The sequence below is a fragment of the Coloeus monedula genome (assembly GCF_965178545.1).
Source record: "Coloeus monedula genome assembly, chromosome: Z".
Taxonomy (NCBI): Eukaryota; Metazoa; Chordata; class Aves; order Passeriformes; family Corvidae; genus Coloeus; species Coloeus monedula.
This window is the reverse complement of record NC_138822.1, coordinates 395,001-421,173: the sequence shown is the minus strand read 5'-3', so window position 1 is coordinate 421,173 and position 26,173 is coordinate 395,001. Positions and strand designations below refer to the sequence as shown.

Below are 26,173 nucleotides of genomic sequence, written 5' to 3'. Positions count from 1 at the left end.
ATAATTATGTCCTTTGTGAGAACTTACTTTTGTTAATGAAATAATACCTACACAGCACCTGTAACATTCATGATCCATGGTCAGTGCTGCTCTCTGAATTCCTTGTGGGAGGATGTCGCAGGTGCAGGAGGTGCTTGTCTCGAAGGAGTTCTGAGATGGACACCTGAGTCCAGTGCTCCAGTCCCTGCAGCAGCTGGTTCACCAGCTCATGTCTATTTCTTGATGCACCCAGGGAATCTGACACAGCTGCTCAGACACCGGGTGGTTCTCAGTCACTGTCACCATCAGGGATCACAGTAACCTTTTGGATGCTCAGTCAGGATCCCTCAGCGTCACAGTAGCTTCACCAACAGCAGAATCTTCAGTGTCAACACTAAGAAGTCTTGGAGACTAGTGAGATCCCCCACTGGACTCATGCCCTGGGTGTTCATAGCAAAGTCAATCCTGATTTCCACTGGCTCATTCAGAAACTCCCCAGCCAGTTGGGATGCCCAGAGCACAATCCCTTCCTCCCCACCACCACAGCCACAAGTCTTTCCTGCTCAGTCCAGATTACAAACCTCCAGAACTATTTCTGACAGGTCAGCACAAGGCAATAAACCGTGCTCCTGAATCAGATAAATGCATCAGAATCCCACCCAGGTGTGATGCAGGGCAACTTCCAACAGTCATTGCTGCTATCAGAGAGTGCTTCATTTAGCATCCAAGAAATTCCAGCAGAGCCCAGCACAAGGGACACTTGCTGTGGGACGGGAAGAGGCACACAGAGTGTGCTGGGTGAACTGTAACTCCAGTCACAGGCTTTGTGCTGCGTTCTGGCTCCCTCCCCACACCGGGATTGTGCTGCCAGCTGCTCACTCTGGGACACTTCCCTCCTGCCCATTGCAACCTCCTTGCTCCTTCCCTTCTGCTGCTGTCCCCAAAAAGCACCGGTTCCCTGTCTGTCCCCTGCCAGGGTGAAGGCACTGGGGAGAAGGCACGAGTGGCTGTGAGGCAATGGGGCTTGTCCTGGGGTGAAGGGATGGGAAAACCTGTACAAACCCACCTCGGCGGGGTGGATCAGCCAGTGGCGTCACTGTTCAACCTGGACATGCCAAAGGGACTCCTGTGTGGGCCCAGACACCACGGAGCAGTGCGCTGGGACTGGGAGGAAGAGGAGGGAGGAGGAGGATAGCCGATAGAGAGCCACTGCTCAAAAGGAACCTGAGTCCAGGCATGCTCTTCAGCATGTTCCCTGGCGTGAGGCCTGGGAGCACTCGGAGCTGGAAGGAGGCTGGTTTAAGACTGGTGAGAGTGACCTCCACATCACACTGTGGGGACACCTATGGGGTGGCTGGGGTGGGTGGCACTGCATGGCTGTGACCAGGCTGTGACAGGGCTGGCTGTCTGCCACACAGTCACAGATGGTGGGAGGGCACATGGGGAGGGGCCAGGCAAGGCCAGTGCGCACCGCTGGGGGCAGATCCACCCCCGTCCCGCAGGATGGGCCAGCTGGACCCCAGGCTCGTCAAAGCTGTGGCTGCCCAAGCCCTGGAAGTGCCCAAGGCCAGGCTGGATGGGACTTGGAGCAGCCTGGGAGAATGGAAGGTGTCCCTGCCCCTGGCACGTGGGGTGGAATGAGATGATCCTTAAGGTGCCTTCCAACCCAACCCATTCCATGATTCTGTGATCAACGGCACAGAGAGATGGGCTCCAGGCTCCAGCCCCCATTTATGGAAGTGGAACAGTGGTGCAGGATCCATAAGTCCCCAAAGCCCTTGAGATGTGCCCATCAGGCCTCTCCTGGCACCTGGAGGCTTGGGTCCCGCTCAGGGTCTCCTCTGCATCAACACAGCTCACTGCCATCTGAGAAAAACGAGGGCAGCTGCAGCCAGAACCTACGAAGGGGTAGCAGAACCTTCCAGTGAATTCCAGCTTGCCAACCACTTTGGAGCCATGCCTGGAATAGGTTATGGATACAAAAGGCAGAGGTGGAGGTTCCTGGGGAGCTGCACAAGCTTGTTTTGTGCTTTTCTTTAGACACCTCAAGCAGAGGATCATGCAGTTGCACTGATTCCATAGGACCATTTAATGTGTGGGCTGGCAGCAGCTCCTGTGGCAGCAGCAGCTCCTGTGGCAGCAGCAGCCTGCATGGCCAAAGCTGTCACCTCTCCTCCCTTCCTGGCTACAAGCTCAGGTAAGGCACTCCTGGCCTCTCACTCTGCCCGGGAGCCAGGTTTTGAGGACAGATGTTGCTGCAGCAGCTCCTTTACAGTGGTTCCAGCATGGCAAGCATTCCCCAAACCAGGGCCAACCCCTCTCCCCGGCCTGCTGGCACCTGCAGTGTGCTCACCACACGCCCTGTTCTCAAATAACATGAGCAGACACATTCGCTGTTGCTCTTTAATGGCTCCTCCTCAGGCTGAGGGGAGGGGGCACAGGCTGGCCCTCAACACGGCATCTGTCCCACCGCGCTGCAGGAGCAGGGTCAGGCCATCACAGCTTCAGCTCGTGGGGCATGGGCTCCCCTTGCAGCCCGGCCAGCAGGTTGTTGGCTGCCAGCACTGCCATGGTGCTCCTTGTGGCGTAGGTAGCGCTCCCGATGTGCGGCAGGATCACTGCAGGGACAAGGCAGAGACACTGCTCACCTCTCGCACCCCCAGCAGCCCCTTCCAGGGCTGTCAGAGGTACAGGATCTGTGTAGATGTTATTTGTGTATCAATAAATATGTAATACGACTGTTATAAGTAGTGTATTCAATAAATACACGTGCATGAATTATGTCCTGCCAGGTCTTGTTTCAGAGCTCCCAAATCTCCAAGTCCTGCAAATATTTCCAGAAAGTCTCTACTTTTATCACTCCTCACACTGTCTACTTTGAGAGCCAATGCAAACCAATAAGAAGTGAGTTTTAGCAAAAAGATAAAAGAACAGCTACAGGTTTGTATTTCAGAAAGAGACACTCAGTCACGGGCAATTCCAAATTTTCATGGCTGTCCCTATGGTTTCTTTGTGGAACATACTTTTCCTACTCTGGAAAACACCCACTCCCTGGAGGGAGCACATCCTGCGAGATACCAGCCAACCAAACTCTGTCCTAGCCATCCTTCCTCACCTGCATCATCCTCCTCCAGAGAAGACAAGTCTCAATCCTGGATCTGCACCTCCCCACCTGCCCAATGTCCCACCTTCCCAAAGCCTGGAACTGTCCAGGTAACAGGCTGCCAGCCTAGCAGTGCTCTCAAGACCAAGACTCCTCCAGGCAAACTCAGCAGCCCACTTTTAGCCAGTGGGAAACTTTTCTAGCACAGTATGTGCCCAGAAGCCCACAGAATACCAGAGCTGGGCAGGGCCTGAGCTGGGAATTGGTTTCTCATTCATGCACCTGCTGATATTGGACCCTCTGTGAATTTCACATATCCAATGAAGAGCTATCACAAAGGTACTAAAACTGAGCTTATCTCAACGGCTTTCTGGAAAATTAAAACAGCTCCCACACTTGTTTGACATCATGTTGAGGAGTGTTTAGCCCACAGCAGCTCCCTGCATTGTAAAGTAGCCCACCTACACAAACCTGACTTGCCTGTCCTTCTGTGCACTGGCACCAGCGCACAAATGGGGACCAGAGGTCCCTGTCACACCTCTCACTGGGCCCCCACGGCAGCACCTGCTGGGGGAGGGGTCTTACCACCCCCCGGACACTTACCGCAGTTCTTGAGGGAGAGCAGGGGGTGGTCAGTAGGCAGCGGCTCTGGTGTCGTGACGTCCAGGCCAGCGGCTGCAATCTGGCCATTGGCCAACGCATCATACAGGTCCTCCTGGTTCACCACAGCCCCCCTGGCAAACGTGACTGGTGTCACTGCTGGGGGTCCCGCAGTCTCCCAGGGGTACAGGGTCCCCAGGGCTGCCTAAGCAGAGGTCAGACCCTCTCTGGATGTGCCGGAACCTCCCAGCACAGTGAGCTGCTCCAGCTCCAGCTGCCCACGGTGGGGGGAAGAGCAGGGTGCTCCCTGAATGATTTATCTTGCCTTTGGCTCAGTCCCAAGGGGCCTTGGACAAATGTTCCCTGCAGCTGCAGCCATGAAGGCTGTATGTGCTGTCTGGACTCACAGCCTGGAAGGGCGACAGCCGCTCTCCCAGGCACGGGACTGGGCTGCCAGTACCTGCTTGTGTTGATGAACACTGAAGTCTTCTTCATCCTGCTGAAGAAGTCCTTGTTGCACATCCCCTGGGTGGCTGGTGTCAGGGCACAAGTCACCACCACAAAGTCTGACTCCTCGGCCAGCCTGGTGAGCGGGACTGAGAGAAGAAACAGAAACATCCCACTGCAGCCAACACCTTCCCTCAGCAAAACTCCAGGGGCAGCTGCAGTCCTCCTGTCCTGCCAGCAGGACACCTTGGTACTCATCCCGTGGGGACAGTCCACAAGACCCTCCCCTCCTCCTAGGAGCAGCTGTTACATTTTGCCCTTGTTCACTTTCTTGTGGAAATGAAACTGACAGAAAATCACCAACGCGAGGACACAGGGAAGGGGAACCATGGCAGGATCAATTGCAGCCTACAGGTCTCACAGTGGTCTGATGAACCGCTGCATGTCCAGCCTTTGCCTGGCTCGGAGGAGGCAGGGTCCTCCCTGTCACCCCCCACTGCCTTGTGGGGCATGTCTGGGACACGGCATTCCCTCTCTTGCTGCCCCCTCACACTGGGTACGCCCAGGAGCCCCCCAGATCCCCCAGCTTGTGCTGTCCCTCCACTGGCCCACCCTGCAGGCGACAACCCTGAGAGCAACACCTCCCTGGAGCCGTCCCAGCCATGGTGCTCTGTGACTGACGACCGACACTGCCCCGCCCTGGTGCTGTCCTTACCGAACTCAGCCCCAAACTCCGCAGCACTCTCTGGTTTCGGGCCACTGCCAGTGTACAGAAACTTCCTGACCCCAAATGGCTTCAGGCGCCGGGCAACTGCCTGTCCTAGGAGTGAGGGAGAAGGGTGTTGGGCTGCTGTGGCTCCACGACAGGTAGGAGGACCAGCACCCAAAGCCACTGAAGGGCTGCTGCAGTGGGATCACTCCTTCCTGGCTGCTCCCAGCCCAGACTGGGGGCGGGGGTGGAGATGTTGTGCTTTGGAAAGGGGCCCATGGACACTGAACCCTTGACTGCCCTTGGGAGCAAACTGGGGAGCAAGGACAGGAACGGCTGCCTGCTGGCAAAGTCCATAGCTGGATGGTGCCGAGTGTCGCGTGGACTTTGCCACTGCATTTGTTTAACTGCAGGCCTGCAGGAGGTACAGGTTGCTGCAGGGATTGGAGGTGGTGGAAGCACATAAGCACTTGAGGCTTTAAGGCTGAGGCACCAGTACAGCAGCTGGGAAAGGCTCTGCACAGCTCCCCTCGCTGTGCTCATGGAGTTTAACCAGGTAAGCACCAAGACACCACCTTGGCTGAGTCATGGAGTCCCAGAAGAGTCTGGGTTGGAAAAGACTGCAAACACCATCTCATTCCAACCCTCCCACCTCCAGCAGGAACATCTTCCAGTAGCCCTGGTTGAAGGTGAGGCTCCAAACCCATCCTGCCACTGCTGGAGACACAGAAACATGCTCTCTGAACTGCACTTACCTATCCTGCCCAGCCCGATGATGCCCACTGTGCTGTCGGACAGGCCATATCCACACATCCATAGGGGCTTCCACGTTGTCCAGCCACCACTGGCAGAGAGAGTGGGACATGAACAGGTGTCATGGAAAGCTGTTCAGAGCCCAGCCCAGGTGCTCAGTGTGAGCTGCATGAAGCCCTGGCCTCAGCCCCTTGTCACCAGCCCATGTAGCACAGCTCTGGGGCCACCCACAGTGGGCACTCACCTCTTAACCTGCTCTGCTGCCTCCGGCAGCCGGCGGCACACGGACAGCAGCAAGGCCACAGACAGCTCTGCGGTGGCGTCGGTCAGCACGTCGGGGGTGTACCCCACGCGGATCCCCCTGCCAGGCCAGACGGGGCTCTGGGGCAGCCTCGGGGTGCTCCCCGGCATCTGCAGGCTGGCTGCCAGCACTATGCCTGTCCCAGGTATCCAGGGACATCCTTTCGGCTCTCAGCCCTCCTGCCACACCCTTTTCCCAGGTTGTCCTTGCCTCACCCCAGTACCCAAATGCTCCTCCAGCCCTGGCAGGGTTGGGGTGACCCCAGCCATGATCCAGCAGTAGAGGGGTGCAGGTAGCTGACCCTGTCCAGCCCCACGCTCTGTGAAAGCCCACCCGCCAAAAGGGACCAGCGGGATGTGGGGTGTGTTGGGGAAGGGGTGCAGAAGTAGGGAGAGGGTATGAAACATGGGGGAGTCAGAGCAGGCGGAAGGTTGGAGCAGGAGGTGTCAGAGGTGGCAGGGGACAGAGCAGGGGAGGAGAGGGGCAGCATTACCGCTTCTTGATCTCGTCCAGGGCAAGGTGGTCGAAGCCCACGGACAAAGTGCTGATGACCTTCAGGCCGGGCCCTGTAAGACACGATCGGCGCTGCCGTGCCTGTCCCGGGGGCCCAGGGGAGGGGGGTGGGGAAGAAGGGGGTCCCGCACGCACCGGCCGCGTCCAGCACCTCGCGGTCGATGCGGTCGGAGAGGAGGCAGAGCAGCCCGCGGGTCCCCGCCACGCCCGCCAGCAGCTCGGCCCGCGGCACCGGCTCCTCCGAGTCCCACTGCTGCACGCGGCACCTGCGGCGGCACCGCGCCGTCACCAGGACCGGCACCGGCACCGGCACCGGGACCAGCACCGGGACCGGGACGAGCACCGGGACCCGCACCGGGACCGGCACCGGGACCGGGACCAGCACCGGGACCGGCACCGGGACCGGCACCGGGACCCGCACCGGGACCGGGACAGGGACCAGCACCGGGACCGGCACCGGGACCGGCACCGGGACCCGCACCGGGACCGGGACAGGGACCAGCACCGGGACCGGCACCGGGACCCGCACCGGGACCGGCACCGGGACCAGCACCGGGACCGGCACCGGGACCCGCACCGGGACCGGGACCGGCACCGGGACCGGCACAGGGACCCGCACCGGCACCAGCACCGGGACCGGGACCGGCACAGGGACCGGGACCGGCACCGGGACCGGCACAGGGACCGGGACAGGGACCAGCACCGGGACCGGGACGAGCACCGGGACCCGCACCGGGACCGGCACCGGGACCGGGACCAGCACCGGGACCGGCACCGGGACCGGCACCGGGACCGGGACCGGGACCGGGACAGGGACCAGCACCGGGACCGGCACCGGGACCCGCACCGGGACCGGGACAGGGACCCGCACCGGGACCGGCACCGGGACCCGCACCGGGACCGGCACCGGCACCGGGACCCGCACCGGGACCGGGACCGGGACCGGCACCGGGACCGGCACAGGGACCCGCACCGGCACCAGCACCGGGACCGGGACCGGCACAGGGACCGGGACCGGCACCGGGACCAGCACAGGGACCCACACCGGGACCGGGACCGGGACCGGGACAGGGACCGGGACCGGCACCGGGACCCGCACCGGGACCGGGACCGGGACCGGCACCGGGACCGGCACAGGGACCCGCACCGGCACCAGCACCGGGACCGGGACCGGCACAGGGACCGGGACCGGCACCGGGACCAGCACAGGGACCCGCACCGGGACCGGCACCGGGACCGGGACAGGGACCCGCACCGGGACCGGCACCGGGACCCGCACCGGCACCGGGACCCGAACTGGCGCTGCTACCGAACGGCAGCGGGACCCGCACCGGGACCGGCACCGGAACCCGCACCGGGACCAGCACCGGGACCGGCACCGGGACCCGCACCGGAACCCGCACCACCACCGGCACCGGAACCCGAACCAGCACTGCTACCGACCGGCACCGGGACCCGCACCGGGACTTGCGGCGGCTCCGCGCTCACCCGCTCGCCTGCGTCAGCACCCGCAGCCCTTCGGCCGGGATCCGCCGCGTCACGAACACCGACATGGCCGCTCCGACCGCCGGGCCCCACCGCGCCCCCGCCACCGCCCGGGACAGCCGGGACAGAGCGGGACAGCTGGGACAGAGCGGGACAGACCGGGACAGAGCGGGACAGACCGGGACACACCGGCAGAGCCCGGAACAGCCCGGAGCAGCCCGCCCACCGCACCGCGGAGCCCCGCCCCGCCCCGCCCCGGCCCCGCGGGGTCGCGCACGGACCTGTGGTCGTCCCTGCACCGGAAAATGAGGCGCCGGGAGGACCTTGTGTCTCTGCACAAGTCCCTGACAGGAGGGGGCAGCCAGAGGGGAAATCGGGCTCTGCTCGCAGGGAACAGGGACAGGAGGAGAGGGAACGGCCTCAGGCTGGGCCAGGGCAGGCTCAGGGTGGACAGCAGCAGGAATTTCCCCATGGAAAGGCAGCTCAGGCCTTGGCAGGGGCTGCCCAGGGAGGTTTGGAGTGCCCAGCCCTGGAGGTGTCCAAGGAAAGGCTGGAGGTGGCACTCGGTGCTCCGGGCTGAGGATCAGTGGTGTCAGAGTTCTTTTCCAGCCTAATGGATTCAGTGCTGTGCTATCCACATGCATGCGCACACACCCGTGCACGCACTCTTACACACACACGTCTGTGTGCGTAAGTACACACCTGCATATATGAGTGTGTACACACGTCGGGTGCTGTTTTGGCATGAATTCCCCCCCACAGCTTCTGGTGGCAGCTTTGGGGTGTCCCAGAGGCTACATATGGGTCAACTGCTGCCTCTCACTATGCTGAACAGAATCTGCTCATTAATTAACCCAGATTTAAATTGTCTGGAGACCTGATTCGTACACGTTCTGTGACTGCAGGTACAGGGCAGAGAACCCAAGGGAACTCTGTAGTTAACACACCCATGTTGCCTCTTGGAATGAGCACAGAGACAGACAGGTAAAGACAACACATTTGTGGGCAGAGGGAACATGGAGTTGGAAGTATATATACCAGAATATTGCTCCATGTGGGATTTGTTCTGCTGCTCTGGATGGGATTTCCCTTTATCATGATGTACCATCAGCAGGCTGTCAGATTATGCCAGCAGAGTTGGTTTTATTTTTTAATAATTGCTTGAAAGTTTATTTTATGCTGCTGAGCTGGGTATGATCCGAGCCGACACCTTATCTCCCTCCCTGATCAGGTAGGGATTATTGTCGGGAGTACCTGCTCTCCAGTGTGACACCTCCAGGCTCGTCCTGCTGGGGTTTTCCAATTCCCGCTTCCCAGTCCCAGTGGATGTGGTGGAGTCACTCCCTCAGACACTTCAGCAACCTCCAAGCTGTGGGCCAGTGCCCCCAGTGGCACAAGGGAGATGGAGACCCCCAGAGAGGGTTTATTTACAAAACAAAGTGTGCAATTCTGGCCACAGCATGGTTTTATCCCTTAAAAGCACCTGTAAACCATCTCCTTCACCGTGGCTTCAGCCCCCAGCCCTTCAGTCCCTCTGAAGGTGAGGTCGTGGTTCTGTGCTCCTGCACTGCATCTCTCAGGGGCCCTTGGCAGCAGAGCCATAGGGTCCCCCGGCTCTGGACAACCACCCCTTGTTTCCCGTTTTGGTGTTTTCTGGATAAAACCCACACACATATGTAAATGCCTAATTCCATTTGCACCTTGTGATTTGTTCCAGGCAGGCCTGACTGTTCCAGCTCCGAGAAACTGAAATTCTTTCAAAGAGAGCTGGAAGGGAGGGAGAGGAATGGGTAATGGGTGTCCCATTACCCTCCCACACCTCTCCACCACCCAGGTGTGGCTGCCACACCCCTACACTGCCTTTCCCCCTCTTGCTGCCAAGTGGGAAGGACACCGGCAGAGCTGGGAATGCCACCCTCTCTGGTACAGCTGGAGTTTGACTGATGTCAGGGTGGGACAGAAAAAACCACCAGCTTTCCCTCTATGAAGGGCAACACCAGCCACCCCAGGCAGAGATGGCAGCTCTCCATAGGATATGGGAGTGTGGAGGTGTGACAGCCCCTTGCAAAAAGCCAGAGAATGGTTTGGTCTCTGCCCAGCCATGCCATGCCATGCCATGCCATGCCATGCCATGCCATGCCATGCCATGCCATGCCATGCCATGCCATGCCATGCCATGACATCCCATCCCATGCCATCCCATGCCATCCCATCCCATCCCATCCCATCCCATCCCATCCCATCCCATCCCATCCCATCCCATCCCATCCCATCCCATCCCATCCCACTTTAACCCATGCTATCGCACCCTGTCCCACCCACCCTGGGTTTTGAGGAGGAGCTGTGGCTCTCTAGGGTGTGCAGTGATGGAGGCTGATTTCCTGGGGATCTATGCAGACTGGATGGGAGAAGCCCTCAGGACAGGTGATGGGACCAAATCCGGCCGGACTCATGCCTGCAGTCTGTCGTCCCCTTCCCAGAGCCTGTTTGCTGGGATTCACCCAATTAATCGGTAATCTGCTCGGGGGCAGGACTGCACTCCCATTCCAGAATGTACTGTGTGTTCCCAGGGACAAAGCTGCGTGCGAGCAGTGGTGCTGGGGAGGGGGATCTGGGGACCAGCAGGGCCGAGCCAGTGGCTCCATGTGCCCCTCACCCCAGCGAGTGGGTCCATGCTGGTGTTCCCCCCCAGCGCCCTTCACCCATCCTCTCATGCCACAGGGCAGGGGTGGGATGTGCTGCTGCTCCCTCCAGCACCTTTCTCCACCACCCAAGCAGGGGTGTCTGTGTCCCTCCTCCCTACCTGCTCCCAGATGGGGTTCCTGGCGCTGTGAGAGGGATGCCAGGAGTGCTGGCTGGGCAAGGGTGTATGGCCACTGCCTGGGTTTATTCCTGACAAAACCAGCAATCTTTGGCAGGAAGGGGCCACTCTGAGCTGGAACCAGCCAGCCTGGCAGCACCACAGTGCATCCCCAGCAGTGTGGGACCTCACCCATCAGCCTTGTCACTGCCTCACCATCACCCACTGTCCTGGCGTGAGATGAATCGCTGGCAGACTATCGTTCTTCCCCATGAGGCTGGGAGAGCCCCCAGTGCCCGGCTGGCCCCACTGCTGTGCCACAGGGCCTGCATTGGCAGGGCTGGTGTAATCCTGCCACCCCCACCAGTTCCTCGGGCAGAGGGACCAGAGCAGCACGTGAGGGATGCTGCCCACCCGTCTGGGGCCCGAAACCACAGAGGCTTTTCCCACCCTGTCCTCCTTGGAGCATCCTTCTTGCTGCTGCTCCCGCTTGCCTTGCTGTGCCCACATCCCTGTGTCCTTGCTGCACCTGTGTCCTCTGTCGCCCTTACTGTGCCCACATCCCCAGTGTGCCTGTGCTCCCCTGCCCCTGCTGGACCCCGTGTCCCTGCTCTGCCCGTGCCCCTCTGTGCCCACGTCCCCGTGTGCCTCGCTGCCACCTCAGGCCCTGACATGCTCAGCATTCCACCAGCCAGGTGAAATCCCACCTTCACTACAGGGCAGGAGAGTGCTTGGGCTGTCAGACTGTTGCCACAAGGTTACATTTAAAGCAGTTGCAGAGGTTTCCTGTAGGCAGGAAAAACATATTGTTCCCATTAGGGATTTCAACCACACTGGTTTCTTTAATGCTCCATAAGGGATAGCTGGGATTTTGTATCTGGGAGCAACTGAAATGATGCTATTTTAAGGAATGATATTTTAATTCTCTCCTAAAAGAGGCCTTTAAAAGAAGGCTCAAAGCTCTGCCTGGAGTGAGTTCACAGTGGCCATATATCAAACTTACTGCCCCATGCAGCCTGTGGGATGAGAGCTTGTCCGGGACAACTGGTGAATCCTATAAATGGGAATAAACCCAATTGCCAAAACACAACTTCCTCTTTTTAATGCTCTCAGTGAAAGCCTAGCAGAGTGCTTGGGGCAGTACCTGCAGCAGGGCAAGGGGGAGAGGGACAAGGCGCACCAGAGGAAAGCAGGACGAGGATAACCACAGAGTATTTAGACAAAATGCAGAAAAAAGGCAGGCAGATGGCATGAATATTAGTGCATGAAAATGACTAGCACTCTGAGAATTTCCCAGTGTACTTCTGACTGGTTTGGGCTTGCTTTTATAATTAATTTATGGAAAGCACTTAAATTGGGAATAAACACAATCTCACAAATCCCTCCTAATCTCTGCCTGTATTTTTGAAATGATACCCTGAAGGTATAGTTCCTCACAATGATTAAACTGCTTTTCTTTTAAAAATTAAAAGGGACCTTCTCCGTGTGGTCATGTGCTGTGTGAGCAGCCAGGTCCACACTCTGACCTGCTCTAGATGCAATGTACTGTTGGAAGTACCCGGGTAGGGCATTTCCCCATCGGACTGGTAGATGCCAAATCTGCCAATATTTCCATTTTGGATTCATGTATTTTAATGCAAAATATGACCCAGTGTGTTGTCAGCCTATGACTCAGAAGCACTCAGCTACTAGCATAAATTTAGAAAGCTCCTTGAAAATGAAAAGAAATGTATTTAATTAAGTGGCTGCTTTTCCCTGTTGGTGGAAGCCAAGCTCTCTCTGTGGGTGGGATGTGCAGAAGGTGCTCGGGGCGGCGCAGTGCAAGCAGGGACCTCTGGGGTGCCTGGGTGGATTTGGGTCTCTGGGTGCAGGCAGAGGCAGTTTGGAGCAGCTCTGCACACAAGGAGAACCCTGGGGAAATACAGGCTGTGCCCTGTGGCTGCCCTACCTGGGCTTCAGATGCTGCTGGCCCTGCTGCGGGTGTCAGCGAGCTGGTTGGGCCTTGTGTCCCTCTGCAGAAGGGAAGAGCAGTGAGGGGCAGAACAGCACGGCGTGGGATGCTCCCCACTGTCTCCAGTGGGATATGGGTCCCCAGGTGCTCATGGCTGTGGGGTTATGTCTGGAAAGGATCCAGCAGCGACAACATGAAGTTTATTACATAGCTAATTGTGCTTCAACATGGAAATCCAGGTAAGAATTGCCCAGGGCACACCCTTTGGTTTGGCCTATGCAGCTCAGTCATGCAGAGGAGAAGCTTTTTCCTTGTTTGCTCCAGCAGCCTCTCCATGTAACAAGTAATGGAAGAACACTGTGGTGCTGGGGAACTTCTTCACCCTCACAGACATGGGGACACAGGGAAGTCTGCCTATCTGCAGCTGTGGGGTGGCTGGCCCGCACGTCCCGGATGAGTGCTCCCCATTCTGCAGGCTGATGGGTGTGCTCCTGCAGCTCCAGGAAGGACCTGGGACATGGACACATGGGCGACAGGAGAAGAGGCTGGCAGGGGATGATGCTGTGGTGCCACCACAGGAGCCACCAAAGGCATGTGCCTGGGACCTCTTACTGCCTGGGCATGGCCAACAGCCTGGCCAGGAGGGCAAGTTTTGGCAGTGCCACACTCGCTGTGTCCCTGTGCCAGTGCTGGGCAGAGTCCTTGTGGCACTGCTCCCCATGGTGCTGCTCTCCACTGCAACCCCTGCACATACCTCAGGGTGCACCTCCAGCTTGCCAGAGTGGGTCTAGAAGCTGGATTGGTTTTTGCAAATTCTTTATAATATATATATAATATAATACAATAGATATTGCATATGTAAGATCTATTTTCTAGGGTTATTTACTTCTCTCCTGCTGCAGTAGTTTGTTCCATCACAACCTTCCCAGAGTTCTGCATGCTTTTTTGCTCAGCATTTCCCTTCTACACACAGGAGTGATAGGTTTTAACACAGCTTTTCTGTTCTTTAGGGAAAAAGAGAGAGAATGTGAAAGACTGAATGGGGTCTTTGTTTTCAAAATAATGCTGCAGCAATTAAAATGCTTGGAAAGGTGTTCTGTTCCCAGAAGTAATAAATAGTTTTGACTGTTTTGCCCCATTAATTGCACATTAGTTAAATAAGTGTATTTTATAACATGCGTATTCACCCACCTGCTTGCTCTGAAAGTTAAATGCATGTTTGAATATGCATTATACCCTTTAATGCACAGTAATTATTTGGTACATTATTATAGATTCTTCCTGAGCCACCCCTTCCCAGGGAGTAGGTTTTTGTTTTGGCTCCAGGGGGTGCTTGGTGCCAGGTCTGGGGGTCATGGGACCAGGCAGCAGCTCTTCTCCGGGGGGACCATGTGCATGCGGGGTGACTGCCAGTACCAGCTGGGCAAAGTCCAGCGAGGTCACTCAGATTTCTTTTTCCCCTGCAGATCCCAGCTGAAGAGGCCCGGTTTCAGCTGTCCATAGTCAGTGCAGGCTCCAGACTGTGACCAAAGAGTCCGCTCCTGCCAGCCTTCACTGGGGCTCTGTGTTCTCAAACTTTTTAGGAAATTTTGCTCGCATCGTCTCAACCATAAAAGCTGAAGCCTGTCAAGCGGAGGGGAGCAGGACCACCAGTGTTTGGGGCAGAACCATGAGGGTTTGGGGAACACAGGCCAGGCCATTCCTCTGGTGGCTGTCACCTCCTAGATCACCCGGTTCTGCCCTGGGACTGTGGCACATGACAGTGAGGGATCAGCAGAGTCTCCAGCCCTCAGGGAGAGTGGGGACAGACTTTGTCAGGTCTCTTGATGACTGAGGGGCATCCAGCATGTCTGAAAGCTCACAAGCTGTGATCAGAACACCCAGTAAATCTGATCTCCCTGATCTCCCTCCCCTGCCATGTGGAAAACAGCCAGCAGCTCCCACCAGCTACACTGGTGCTGGGTTAAAGATGAAGTAACTACCTGGCACAGGGCATCATGGCCCCAAGCAGACATTTTTCTGCTGCATTCCTTCCTCCTGCTGCTGCTCCCAGCTACTTCTGGAGCTCCACCAGCCCTCAGGATGGTGGTCCCTGTGGGGATGACATGCCCTTGAGAACAGTGCTGAGCTCCCCACAGAAGCAGGCCACGGAACACAGCACTGGTGTGGCAGAGCTGGGGAAAACCCAGAGCAGAGCCGGGAAAAGGGAAAGGGATCCACATCCCTTGCCTGGCATGGTCCCAAACCAGAGGAGGTTACAGACCGATGTGTGGATCCTTCCAGCAGGCCCACATCTCCTCTGCAGCTGTCTCTCTCAGGTGGCTCTGTGAGTGGGAAGGAGGGCACAGACCTGTTCCCAGCCGGCTGCCACTCAGCAGCGCCACGGCTGCGCCCTGTCCCCAGGAGCCATGGCTGGTGGCCGTGTTGCCAGCGATAGGTCCGGCTGCAGCTTCTGAGGAACAATGCGCTCCTACTGTATGGTACCAGATTGTACATCAAAACTATTATTTCCAACATCTCTGGCTTAATTGTAAAACTATAATACAAATGACATTGGGGGTTTGCTGGAGTTAAATTTTAATAGCAAGCCAGCGCCCTTTTAATGACATTTTATACATTTAAATTGGGCATGATCCCTTTGGGAACAGTAATTTTATTCATGGAGATTATGTCTAATTTGAATATAAAAACACCACTAAAAAGATATTGGATTTGCTATTTTTCACTTGCTGGAGCTCCCATGTCCAATCTTCCCAACTGACTGGGCTTTGGCAGATTGAAAAAGCCCTACAATCCCCCACCCCAACTTCCTTCCAGGAAAGTGCAGTACAGAGATCCGCATGAGTCCAGCCACCCCCACTGCCGGCCTGGGCTGGCCCCCAGCAGGCTCTGAGCTGCAGCCACCAGCGCCAGCTCTGCCTTGCACCGGCTGTGGAGGGATGAGGGGTGCGAGGCCATGGGGCAGCCACCCGGGATGGGCCATGGTAGAGTCCTGGGTTCTGCTCCAGGCCCTGCACAGATCCAGGTGCAGCTGTACTGGAGCCTCTAAGGACGGCAGCTGCCTCCACCGTTGTTCCTCCTTCTTCTGTTGGAGCTGGCCAGAGCCTCCCAATTCCAGTGCCAAGCCAAAGTGGCTCCCGTCAGATTGGCAGGTGCCTTGGTTGAGGTGGTCCTTTTCTCCCTCTAGGGCAGGAAAGGGTCTGGCTGATGCTGTGCTTTGGCAGTAGCAGCCCCACTTGTTCTTTCCAGTGACAGCAGAGTTAGAGATTGACAGCTGACAAGCACAGCTCTGCAGGGACTGTCACCAGCCCTGGCTGTACATAAGGCTGGTACTACTTTGGAGAGCAAGGAACACCGGCCCACACAGAACAGCCAGCACTGACGGACACTGTCACAGAACAGCCAGAGCCGAGGGATGTCTGCGGACACCGGGGCAGCTCCTCCGGAGACCGGGTTCCTCGCCAGGGAAGATGCTGAGCAGAGGTGTCAGCCTGCTGGGCAGTACCCTCGAGTCTCCTCTTGGGGTGGCTGGCAGGAGCCAAGGCCAATTCCAGCTGTGGTGGCTGCCTCTTGCTGTGCCGAGTGCGTGCCCACTGTGTGTGGGACTGCCGGAGGAGGAGAGAGGTGTTGGGGTGAGGTCTGCGTGTGAAAGCGGCTCGTTTCCATCCAGACACCGGGATAACGCCACAGGCGTGGCAAAACCTCCTGGCTCCTCAGGGGAGCATGTGCAGAGACCCGTCCGCTGGCGGGGAGGCAGAAGGCTGCGGGGGCCCGGGGGTGCAGCCAGCGGGGTCCCAGCAGGAGCGGCCGCACGCAGCCGTCCCTGGCGGCCAGCCGAAGCCCCGGCACCGCGGGGCCGATAACGGCGCTGGCGCCGATGGGCGCGCACAAAGCGGCAGCCTCATCTCCGAGGCGGGATAAACTGTTTGGCCTTTGGACAAGATTATTTCTGTTCAGAACACGATTGTTATCACTTAATTGAAAATAATTATCCAATGCAAATTGGCTTCAAGTTGGCAGCTGAGTTGAGGGGATGGCGCGCTTCCAAGCTGTCCTGAGGAGAGCCGAGTGCGATGGGAGGGCGAGAGGCTGGGACTGTCCGCAGGGCTGAAGGGGGAGGACACTGCAGGGTCAGATGTCCCCTTTGCAACTCTTGCACCCCTCAAGAAGAACAGCGGGGCCCGTCCTGCCCCCAGTGCTTTCATAAACCGGGACCTTCTGGTTTGCCTTCCCAAAGCGGCCACCGCGACAGCAGAGTGTAGGTGCTGGAACCAGCTGCTTAGGAGACCTCTGCTCAGACGTGACAGTGTTCACAAGGCTCTGCCCCACCTGGGGCTGTTTGCACCTCGGATTTCATCACATGAAGGATGCAGCTCTCCCGCTGCTGTCCACTGGAAGAGCTGCAGTCTGCCCACATAAAGGAGACGGCTGGTGCCGTAGCGGGGCTGGGGCACAACTGGGATGTGGAACCCTCTGGAGAGCCCAGCAGGAACAGCCCCCTGGAGCTCTGACCCGAACCTGACCAGGCATTGAAGCCTCGGCTGGGCTTGTTCCTCTTCTGCTGGACCTGCTCTGGCCACATGCAATCAGCCCATCACTCCAAACGTCACCTGCAACTGTGTGTTCTTGCCAGTCAATAAAGGAGAATGTGTCTCTGTGAAATTTCCCCCATCCCAAACCCCTTGGTGCCTGCTAAACCTTCCTCTTCTGGGTGTGGCCACTCCTGCCTGCAGGCCCCATGGGCCGTGGTCAGCCCGAGCATCTCCTGCCTGGCGGCTCCCGGCGGCCACTCTGCCCATGGCGTTGTCTCTGCTCCCTCTTGTTTTCTGCCTGAATGCATTTGGATTAGACAAGACCTTCCTAAATGCACACAATGGCCCTGCCAGTGCACAAATACACCAGGTTTCCACAACAGTTTTTCTATGATTTGACCAGACTGGCACAAGGTTAATTAAAAAAACCCCCAATGTTTAAATGCAGTTTCATCAGAAGTGCAAGATGCCTCTGCAAGAATTTCTGCCAGGACCTTTCAAACCCTGCAAAGCACAATTAGACACAGTCAAATATTGCCCTGGTTAAAGACTATTAATTTTCCTTACATTTGTCATGAATTAATTTTTTCCAGCTGTATCAACACTGTTTCCTTTATAAATACAACTGGCTCCTTTACATTGAAAAATTAAATTTGCTCTAATAATGAACTGAGGTGCTAATAATCATTTTGCAATGCAAAAAAAGTGCAATTACTGGCTGCTATCCCACGTGGTGCCACGGTTGGTTGTCACTGACCCTGGTCTGCCACTGTCACCCACAGTCCCATCTAGAAGGTGCAGCATGGGAGTGCCCATCCTTGCTGGGTGCTCATTTGTCAGTGTCCACCTACTCGGGTGAACTGAACCTCAGGTTTGCTTGGTGCCCTTGAGTAGCTGCTCATTGACATGTGGGGTGAAACAAGGTCTGCCAGTGAGACTGGGGCCACCCTGAGGCACACGGGTTTGTGTGGTCACTGTGGACTGCTGGTGTTGGGTATGGTATGGCCCTGTACACACACAGTTAAGTGATGGTCCCTGCAGATTGTACAACAGTTGGAGAGATTGATGTTTTGAGATGGACTTCAGGGAAAGGAACACTTCAAGGAGGAGAGAGACCTGTGCAATGTCACAAAGACCACATCCAGTTCCCTCCCACAGGTGTGCCATGGACACAGACACCTCAAATCACAGCACTCCTTCCTTCCTCAACCTCTCTGTGTAGTGGCTGCAACAAATGATGGACCCAATACTCCCTTCTCCCCTCTTCACTCCTGGGACACCTGCCCCCATTACCCAACAAGACTCTGACCTGCTGATCCATCCATCTTGTCTCCTCTGCAGTGCTGGGTCTGAGCTGCGGTCCTTTATTTATTCACGCAATGTAGGTTTCCTCATGCTGCCTCACCAGTGCACATCAACTGTGACCTCGAGACACCGTCCTCTCCTGGGATGAGCATGTTTTTCAGTCCCAGGCATCTCTGGAGTAAGGACTGACAGTTCTTTAAAGGAGGGGGGAAAGCAGGTGGGAGGAGTGACAGGCTGAAGTACATTGTGGTTTAATAGGATAAAGCAGAGCTCGATGGAAGCAGCTCAGTCCCCCAGTTGCCAGGCCTGGAGCAGGATTCTAACACAGCACTGCCCTTTCACAGCACCTGACGTGCTGATATTGATGGTGCTGGAAAATCCACCCCTTTTTGCCATTTTCCTTGTCCTCTCCTCACTGAACGTAAACAATCTCCTGCTGCTTTATTCTCATGCTGAACTCCCTAAGATCCATCAGCTGCCTGACAGAAGCCTTACAGGGAGTGCTGGGTGGCACTGGTTACTGGTGACAGCTGGTGCCAGACACAACCCGCTTTGTTCCAAGTGGTGCCAGACAGAGCCGCAGGCACCAGTTTCTGTTGCACCTGATTTACCCAGGTGCTTTCCAGCAACAAGCCAGCCTTGTCTATGTCCCTCCTTCCTCACTGGTGGCATTATCCAGACATGCCAGTTCTCCCCTGAAAGCCCTGGTGGGTGCAGATTTCTGCAAAGCCTGACACTGGTCAGTGCTGGAGCTGATGTTGTTACCTGCCAGGACCCAAACACACCTGTGGTTCATGCCCCAGGTTGGATGTGCTGCTGCAAGATCTTGTTTCTTTTCCCACAGTGGCAATGCTGCCACCCGCCTGCCAGGTCCTGGCCTGTGGCTGGAGGATATTCCCTCACCCAGCTCCTGTCTGCTTCCAAGGGTCACTGCCTCAATGTTTTCCCTTCCCATGGTCCTGAAAAACATGCTTCCTCCATCTTTTACTCGCTGTCCTGTAATCACAAGCAGCAGACATCTACCAGAGCAAAGGCTCCACAGGGCTGGGTACCTGCAGGATTCAGAGTGACATCCAGAGGCAGGTCCACCACAAACACATTGTCTGGTGCTGTCAGCAGCTGCTGCCAGTGAAAGGCAGGAGCCACAATCGGCAGCCAGGCTTCTGTGCGTCTTACCCAAGCACCTGTGTAAGCCACTTTGCCTAAACTCCCTGCCATGACCTTCCCAAGGCCAGGCAGGGTCTGCCCACCTGCGCACAACAGGGTTTGAACAACTCCTCTGCAGTGTCCAGGGTGGAATAGTATTGTCTGAAGCCACCAAACATCAGAGAAAGAGGCTGGGTCTCCTGGCTTTCTGACTTGCCATGCTGGCCCTGGACCTGGTCCTCTGGGGAAGAGTTAGGAAGAACTCTGACTTGCTCCACACTCTGGCACTGCACATGGATGGTGTAAAGGCACCTCTCTTAGGTGCAGGAAATGCACTCACCTCCAGACAACTTAGCTGGCCAGATGACCAAAACAATCACTGAAAACCACCCTCCTCCCTGTCTGCCAGGTTTGTGCTGGTTTGGCTAAAGGCCAGTGGTGGCTTTTGCTCAAATGAAACATGGAATTCAAAACCAAAAAGGGATGTACAACACAGCATCTAGGAAAAGAGCGGTCTCCATGTTAAAAGCAAGTCTTTTCACAGAAGGAATTAACATTTTTCAGTAGGTCTAGAACTGATTTTCTTTTCAGTATCATCAGGAATTTTTCAATAAAGCAAGAAATGAAGTTAAGCAAAACTTATTTTTTGTTGGACATACTGAAGCAAAGCTGGGCATTAGGTTCCCAAATGCTATGCGAGCATATTTCTACCTCAAATACCTTTGAAACAGGATGACATGGTCACCAGAACACCTGTGTTCTCACTGTTGAGTTTGCCAAACAGAAACCCAATGAATTTAGGGACTACTGGCATGGGATAACAGTGGCAAAATGAGAGTCCTCCATTTTTTCTCGGGTGCCCATTTCCCTTTCCAGATACCCTTGCAGGGTACAAATAGTCTCTAATTTTAACACAGGACTGCTGCATGAGGAGAGGACTTGCACCTCAGTGACCCTGTCTGTTACCATCAGCTGCTCTCTAAGAAGTGGTACAGTAGAGAGCAGCAGGCTATAGATAATTTCCTTTTCAAAACAGTAAAGTATAAATACCTTACTTTTTTTCCTTTACTCTTGCAAGAGGTGATGTACTTGCAGCTCAGGAAAGAGAACATGACGCTGTTTTCAATTATGTTTGGAATGCAAGGAAATGAGGAACAAACCCATTTTTTTCATATTTCTCATGTGAAGTTTTATTTGTGTTAGTCCTTTGATAAAGCATTTTATTCTTACAAACCTTAAAACAACATGCTGAATTCCAGTGTACAAAAATAACTGCATTAAAAAAAAATTAAATTTTAGCACAGTGTGACTGGAACCAAGTATGTTCTTCATACTCTGCTCTTTTTTCTCCAGAAACAGCTTCCACATCAAAAGGAACAAGGACAGATTTAGTGTGAGATGTAAACTCTGTTCCATGCCCAACTGCTCAGTCCTGCTCTGCTGACAGCTGGTAAGGACCAGGAGGATGGAGCCCTGAAAGCTGAGCCCCGAGGGCAGTGGGTCGATGGTGCCGCACTGGAGAGCGAGGTGGGCGACTGCTTCTTCCCAGAGCATAAAGCAGAGACGTGGCTGCCCCTTCCAGCGGGGAGGGAACTGCCAAATGCCCTTCTGTGCTCTGGAGAGGACCAGTGGCTGAGGGGATGTGCTTTATACCCATGTTCCTGCTTTCCACCCCAACCCCTCCTGACCCAAGTCTCCCTGGCATTGGCCCCAAAGGCACTGTGCTCCAACAGCACAGCCCCACCTCACAGGTGAAGAAACAACCCCTGACAAACCCAGCTTGCCCCCCACACCCCTAAGCAAAGAAAATAAACATACAGCCTATTCCAGGACCACCCCAGGCAGGAGCACTGGGTCCTGCTTGCCTTGGGGACAGCTCACAGAGATGGAGTGGTCCCCTGCGGCTGTGGAGATGGATGGGGTGGGTGATGGTGCCCAGCATGCTGGGTCAGGGACAGACTCAAATTCATGTGCTAAGAGAGCGACAGGAATAAAGAGAAGGCAGAGCCAGAGCCAGCAAGTGCCAGTACCTGCCTACCTCCCCATCACCAGGACTTCTGTTTGGACTTCTTCTTCCGCTGTTTTATAAGGAATAGATTGTCCCTGCTGTCAGGACTAGCATTGTTCTGCTTTTTCCATTTCTTCTTCCTTTTGGCACCTTCCAGAGGCTGCTGCACACACATGGCTTTGCTGCCTGAGAATGCCTGGAAAAGGGACTTGTGGCGGACCCTGCTGCCCTTGCACACCTGCTGCTTGTACCCCCGAGGGAAGTCCTCCTTCGGTTCGCAGCGGATTTCAACACCCCTCCTGTGCTTATCCTCTTGGGGTTTCTTTGCCTGGGACACCTTCATCTTCTTTTGCTGTTCACTGTTCTTGCTGTTCTTCCCACGTTGTTCTTTCCAAAGTTTGCTCTTTTTCTTGTGGCTGTGCACCTCAGGCTGTTCTTCCTGCAACGGTGTTTCAGACTGTTCCGGCAGAAGGCCAGCTTCCTGCAGGTCTGGAAGCAGAGTGCATTATTTCAATACCTAAAAACCCTAAAACCTGGCACCTGAGCCATCACAGCTCTCCTTAGGTACATATGAAGTTAGACAAAAATTAATCTCTGGCAGATTTTTTCACTGTGGGTTTTTCCTGTCATCACACTAGAATCTTAACAAATCATGATTTAATCCACTTCCTGCTATTTCAAGGCATTTTTAATGTCAGCAGATTTTTCAGAATTAAAACATCTGACAATGCTCACTGAATGACTTTGACACAGTCAATTTCCATGATAGATATGGGTGAGTAAAATCACAAATCTTTTACTACCACCAGGCTACCTGTTCAAATCCATGCAGCTTTTCCCAACACATGAAAATAATTCCACAACGTTTCTAAAAAGCACAAACACAGAACTGAAAGGTGGGAGGGATCTCCCAAAACACACTGTACCTGCCACCTTCCTTTTTAACCTGTTTGCTCTCCTCTTGATATCGCATTCATCATCGTAGTAGTAGACGAAGGGAGAGCTGGGGAACATGTTTCCCTGCATCCGCTTCTCTGAGCACTCCTGCAAAACACATTTCAGGTCACTAGAGGTGGCTGAGTGGTGATTTCCTGGAAGTGAAATGGGCCAGGTTCTCCAGGTCCTGGTCTGTACCTGTGGGGGGATGTGGGCAGCACTGACATTTTCATTACCAGCTCATAATCCCTCCTCACACACTGGAACACTGTTTGAGCACCCAGAAGGAATCCCCCGTCTTCCTGCAGTTGCCACACATCTGTAGCACCCACAGAACAGATCATGAAGACCAGGTGATGACAGGTAAACACCAGGCAAGTTGCTGATGGAGCTATTGGACACAGGGACAGGGCTGTCCTGCTGCCAGGCAGGACCCCAACACTTGCTCTGCACGTTCCCAGCACCCCAGAGACAAACAGTGCCATGGCAGGGCAGCCCTGGCACCCGGCCTGTTTTGGGTGAGGCTCCCTGCAGAGGTGTGGCAGGCCAAAGGGGTGGGTGGGCTGGGGAAAGAGGGGAGCAGCAGTGGGAGCTAGAGCCTGCCAATAGCCAGGATGGATGGTGTCACTGTGTGCCATTCCCTCACAGTGACAAACCAAAGGCAAATCCTGCAGCAGCAGCTGCTGCACACGTAGAGTGCAGGGAAGAGGAAGAGGAAAAAGAAGAGGAACAGAGCCCTGAACAGACAGCTGAGGTGAGGAAGGGGCTGACTCTAGCATCATGTGCATGCCAGCCTATTTCCCAAACACTTGGAACAGGAATGTGTGTTTTTTCACTGCTGTACACACAGTTTTATCCATGTCTTGAGAGCTAGGCTAACAGGAACACTTTCTGTGATTCTGCCTTTTTTCTGGGTACCATGTGGTATTGATAGGTGCTTTATTCTCCTTTACCTTCCTTGTAAATTGCTTGTTATGTGCTATGCTTTGCTTCATCATCTTTCTCTTCTTGGATACCGCTGAAATCATAGAAACACAGAATGCCACAATGGCTTGGCTTGGAAGGGATGTTAAAGATCATCCAATGCCACCCCTGCCATGGCAGGGACACCTTCCACTATCCCAGGTTGCTCCAAGTACTGTCCAGCCTGGCCTCGGACACTGCCAGGGATCCAGGGGCAGCCACAGCTTCTCTGGGTAACCTGTGCCAGGGCCTAACCTCCCTCACAGGGAGGAATTTCTTCCTGACAGCTAATCTAACTCTAGATTAGCTACTCTCTTTCTACTCTCTTTCAGTTTGAAGACATTCTAGTGACGTCTTGGCCTCACCAATCTCCAGGAGCTGTCAGGAGCTTTCACTCACCTGATGTCTGCACCATGGGACCAGCAGCTTTCCTGCATGTGCTACTGCTACCACTCAGTGCCACCCCAGCAATCCCTTTCCTTGCCTGCTCCTCTCTCCCAGAGGCACAGCAGATCAGAGATGCATTTTGGATATATTTTGCATTTTCTTTTTGGCATTTGCTTGGCTGAAATTTAGTGAAGAATCAGTTTTTCTGAAGTTTTTTGCCTGTTTTTGGGAATGGCAGGCACATGGGAAGATCTGGTATCTCTTCCCTCTTGTGTCACTATCGGCTTATCCCCTTTCATTCTGTCATTGCTCAGGCTGTTTTTGCTCCTTGCACACTATTACAAACACTTTCTTACCTAAACTTTGAGAGCCATAAAATGCCCACCACTTGCTTTCCTCCCTTTCTGATTTTGTAGTTTCTACCATTTTCTATCTAAGTATTTACTATCAGCTCCTCACACATAATTTCTAATTATTTTTACAGGAGCCTTAATAATGACCTAAATAATCAATTTACAGCATCCCTAATAATTACTCATTATTTTCACAGCAGCTTTACTTGTATCCACATACGACTGTCTTCCTCCAGTGCCATTTTTTGGACAGTTTAATAAAAGTAAACTAATCTAAAGGCCTGAGCTTTTAACAAAACCTACTGGATAGTTGAAGGGGCTGACACACAAGAGCAGGCAGAAGGGAAGGGAGGAATTTGCTGGCAATTTGCTGTTTCTAAGCCACGGGGAAAAATAAGCTAAACCCATCCAGTGCATGATTAACATTCATTTACTAGAATATTTGTGGCTCCTGCATTTATTCCATGAGAGAAAAACCCCATTATTTGTTTTGTGTTGGTATTTGCAGGTACAGAGCTGAACTTACAATGATAGGCACCAAAAAAGGCAATAAATAGCACCAAAGCACATCTCCTGTTTTTACTGAAGCCACTTAAGGCTCATGATGTCTCCTTTACCAGGCTGCAGCTTACAGAAGGACGATGCCAAACTCAGTTCAGATGTTGAACTAAACTAGGAAACTACAAATAAGGATCATCACAAGCAGGCAGAAATGGAAAATTCCTGAAACAGCACTCAAATGGTTGGGCTGATTGTGGTGAAAAACCTGATGTGATGTTGAACATGGCAGTGAGGCACAAATGGAAAAAAAAGAAAGGAAAAAAAAGCTGTATTCAGTAACTCTTTTCCAATGAATATTCTCTCTCCCAGGCAGTCTCAAACCAATGAACCTGCCAAGGAGAGATAGCAACTTTTACTTTCCTTCCTATCTTTAAATTAGATGGGTGAGATCCCTTTATACATCGGCCTCCACCGACCACGGCAGCACTGTGGTCACACTCCTCTTGTGTCACACACCAGCTTGGCTCTTACAGCTCTTTCCTCCAGCCACACACACACACCGTGGCAGGGATGGAGTTCCACCCCACGGCAGAGTGCCAAGACTTACGTATCCGAAGTGTCCTTTGCGGGAACAGTTGTAGCAGTACACGGCCACAGAGCGCTCCGAGTGGGAACCAGCTGCCTTGATGGGTCCTGGCTTTGTCTGGAAGACGGAAACGGGCAAGAATTAGGTCTGGCAGTATTCTGAATGCTGAATTAAAAATAAGTTAAAATTACATAAATATAATTTTATTAGGCGTAGATCAATACACTCCTGCTTGCTGTTGGAATATTGAGTTTGAAAAAGCAGCAACTGGCTCACGTTACTGTAATTTTGTAGAGCGAGGCTCAGGCTGAGCATCACAAATGAGGTGGGAAGAGGCATTTTTGGCATCTTTTCCACCAGGCCATGTTCTTTCAGCTCTGAATGCAAGCCGCTGATTTATCTCTCCCCCTCCTCCTTGTGTCCCAGCCCCTCCTCTCTGACAGGGGCCGTCACATACAGCTGGAGAGGCACAATGCCATGGCCCACAGAGAGAATGGGAGACCAGTCCCATACTCCACGGCACAGACGTGATGCCACAGTCCACTGGCATGGGCAGCCACCAGGACTAACAAGTGATGAAGGAATCCTGGCCCAAAAGCAGTGGGGCTAAAGAGCGACCTTACTGCATTTGGTGTGTTTCCTTCTCTCTGGGGCTAAAGGAGCATGGAAGAGTGGCCCAGATTTCAAAGGAAATAGTAATTCTTGGCAAAGCTCATTGCAGGAATGCCGTTTTTCTTTAAATGCGTATTGCCATGCTCTTCTGCTGTGGGAGCCGCTGTGCTCTCCGTCGGAGCCTCCAGAAGAATGACAGCAGT

The 26,173-nt window shown here is 54.6% G+C and overlaps 2 protein-coding genes across 2 annotated transcripts in view; both read right to left on the bottom strand.

Moving 5' to 3' along the window:
- Nucleotides 1-2,376: 2,376 nt before the first annotated feature.
- Nucleotides 2,377-8,095, bottom strand: GRHPR (glyoxylate and hydroxypyruvate reductase). Its single transcript, XM_082302191.1, has 9 exons — nucleotides 7,894-8,095; nucleotides 6,541-6,671; nucleotides 6,386-6,458; nucleotides 5,836-5,952; nucleotides 5,594-5,682; nucleotides 4,845-4,949; nucleotides 4,143-4,278; nucleotides 3,686-3,816; nucleotides 2,377-2,597 (listed from the first exon to the last, which is right to left on the bottom strand). The coding sequence occupies exons 1-9, from the start codon at nucleotides 7,956-7,958 to the stop codon at nucleotides 2,476-2,478; spliced, it is 969 nt and encodes a 322-aa protein (XP_082158317.1). The 5' UTR covers nucleotides 7,959-8,095; the 3' UTR covers nucleotides 2,377-2,475.
- A 13,405-nt stretch (nucleotides 8,096-21,500) lies between these two features.
- Nucleotides 21,501-26,173, bottom strand: part of ZCCHC7 (zinc finger CCHC-type containing 7) — a gene marked incomplete at its 5' end in the record, with an annotated part of 84,015 nt that continues 79,342 nt past the window's right edge. The window contains 3 exons of the mRNA XM_082301126.1: nucleotides 21,501-22,121; nucleotides 22,559-22,676; nucleotides 25,380-25,475. Of these exons, the coding sequence (XP_082157252.1) occupies nucleotides 21,670-22,121; nucleotides 22,559-22,676; nucleotides 25,380-25,475 (666 nt within the window). The 3' untranslated portion in view covers nucleotides 21,501-21,669. The remainder of the gene's footprint in view (nucleotides 22,122-22,558; nucleotides 22,677-25,379; nucleotides 25,476-26,173) is intronic.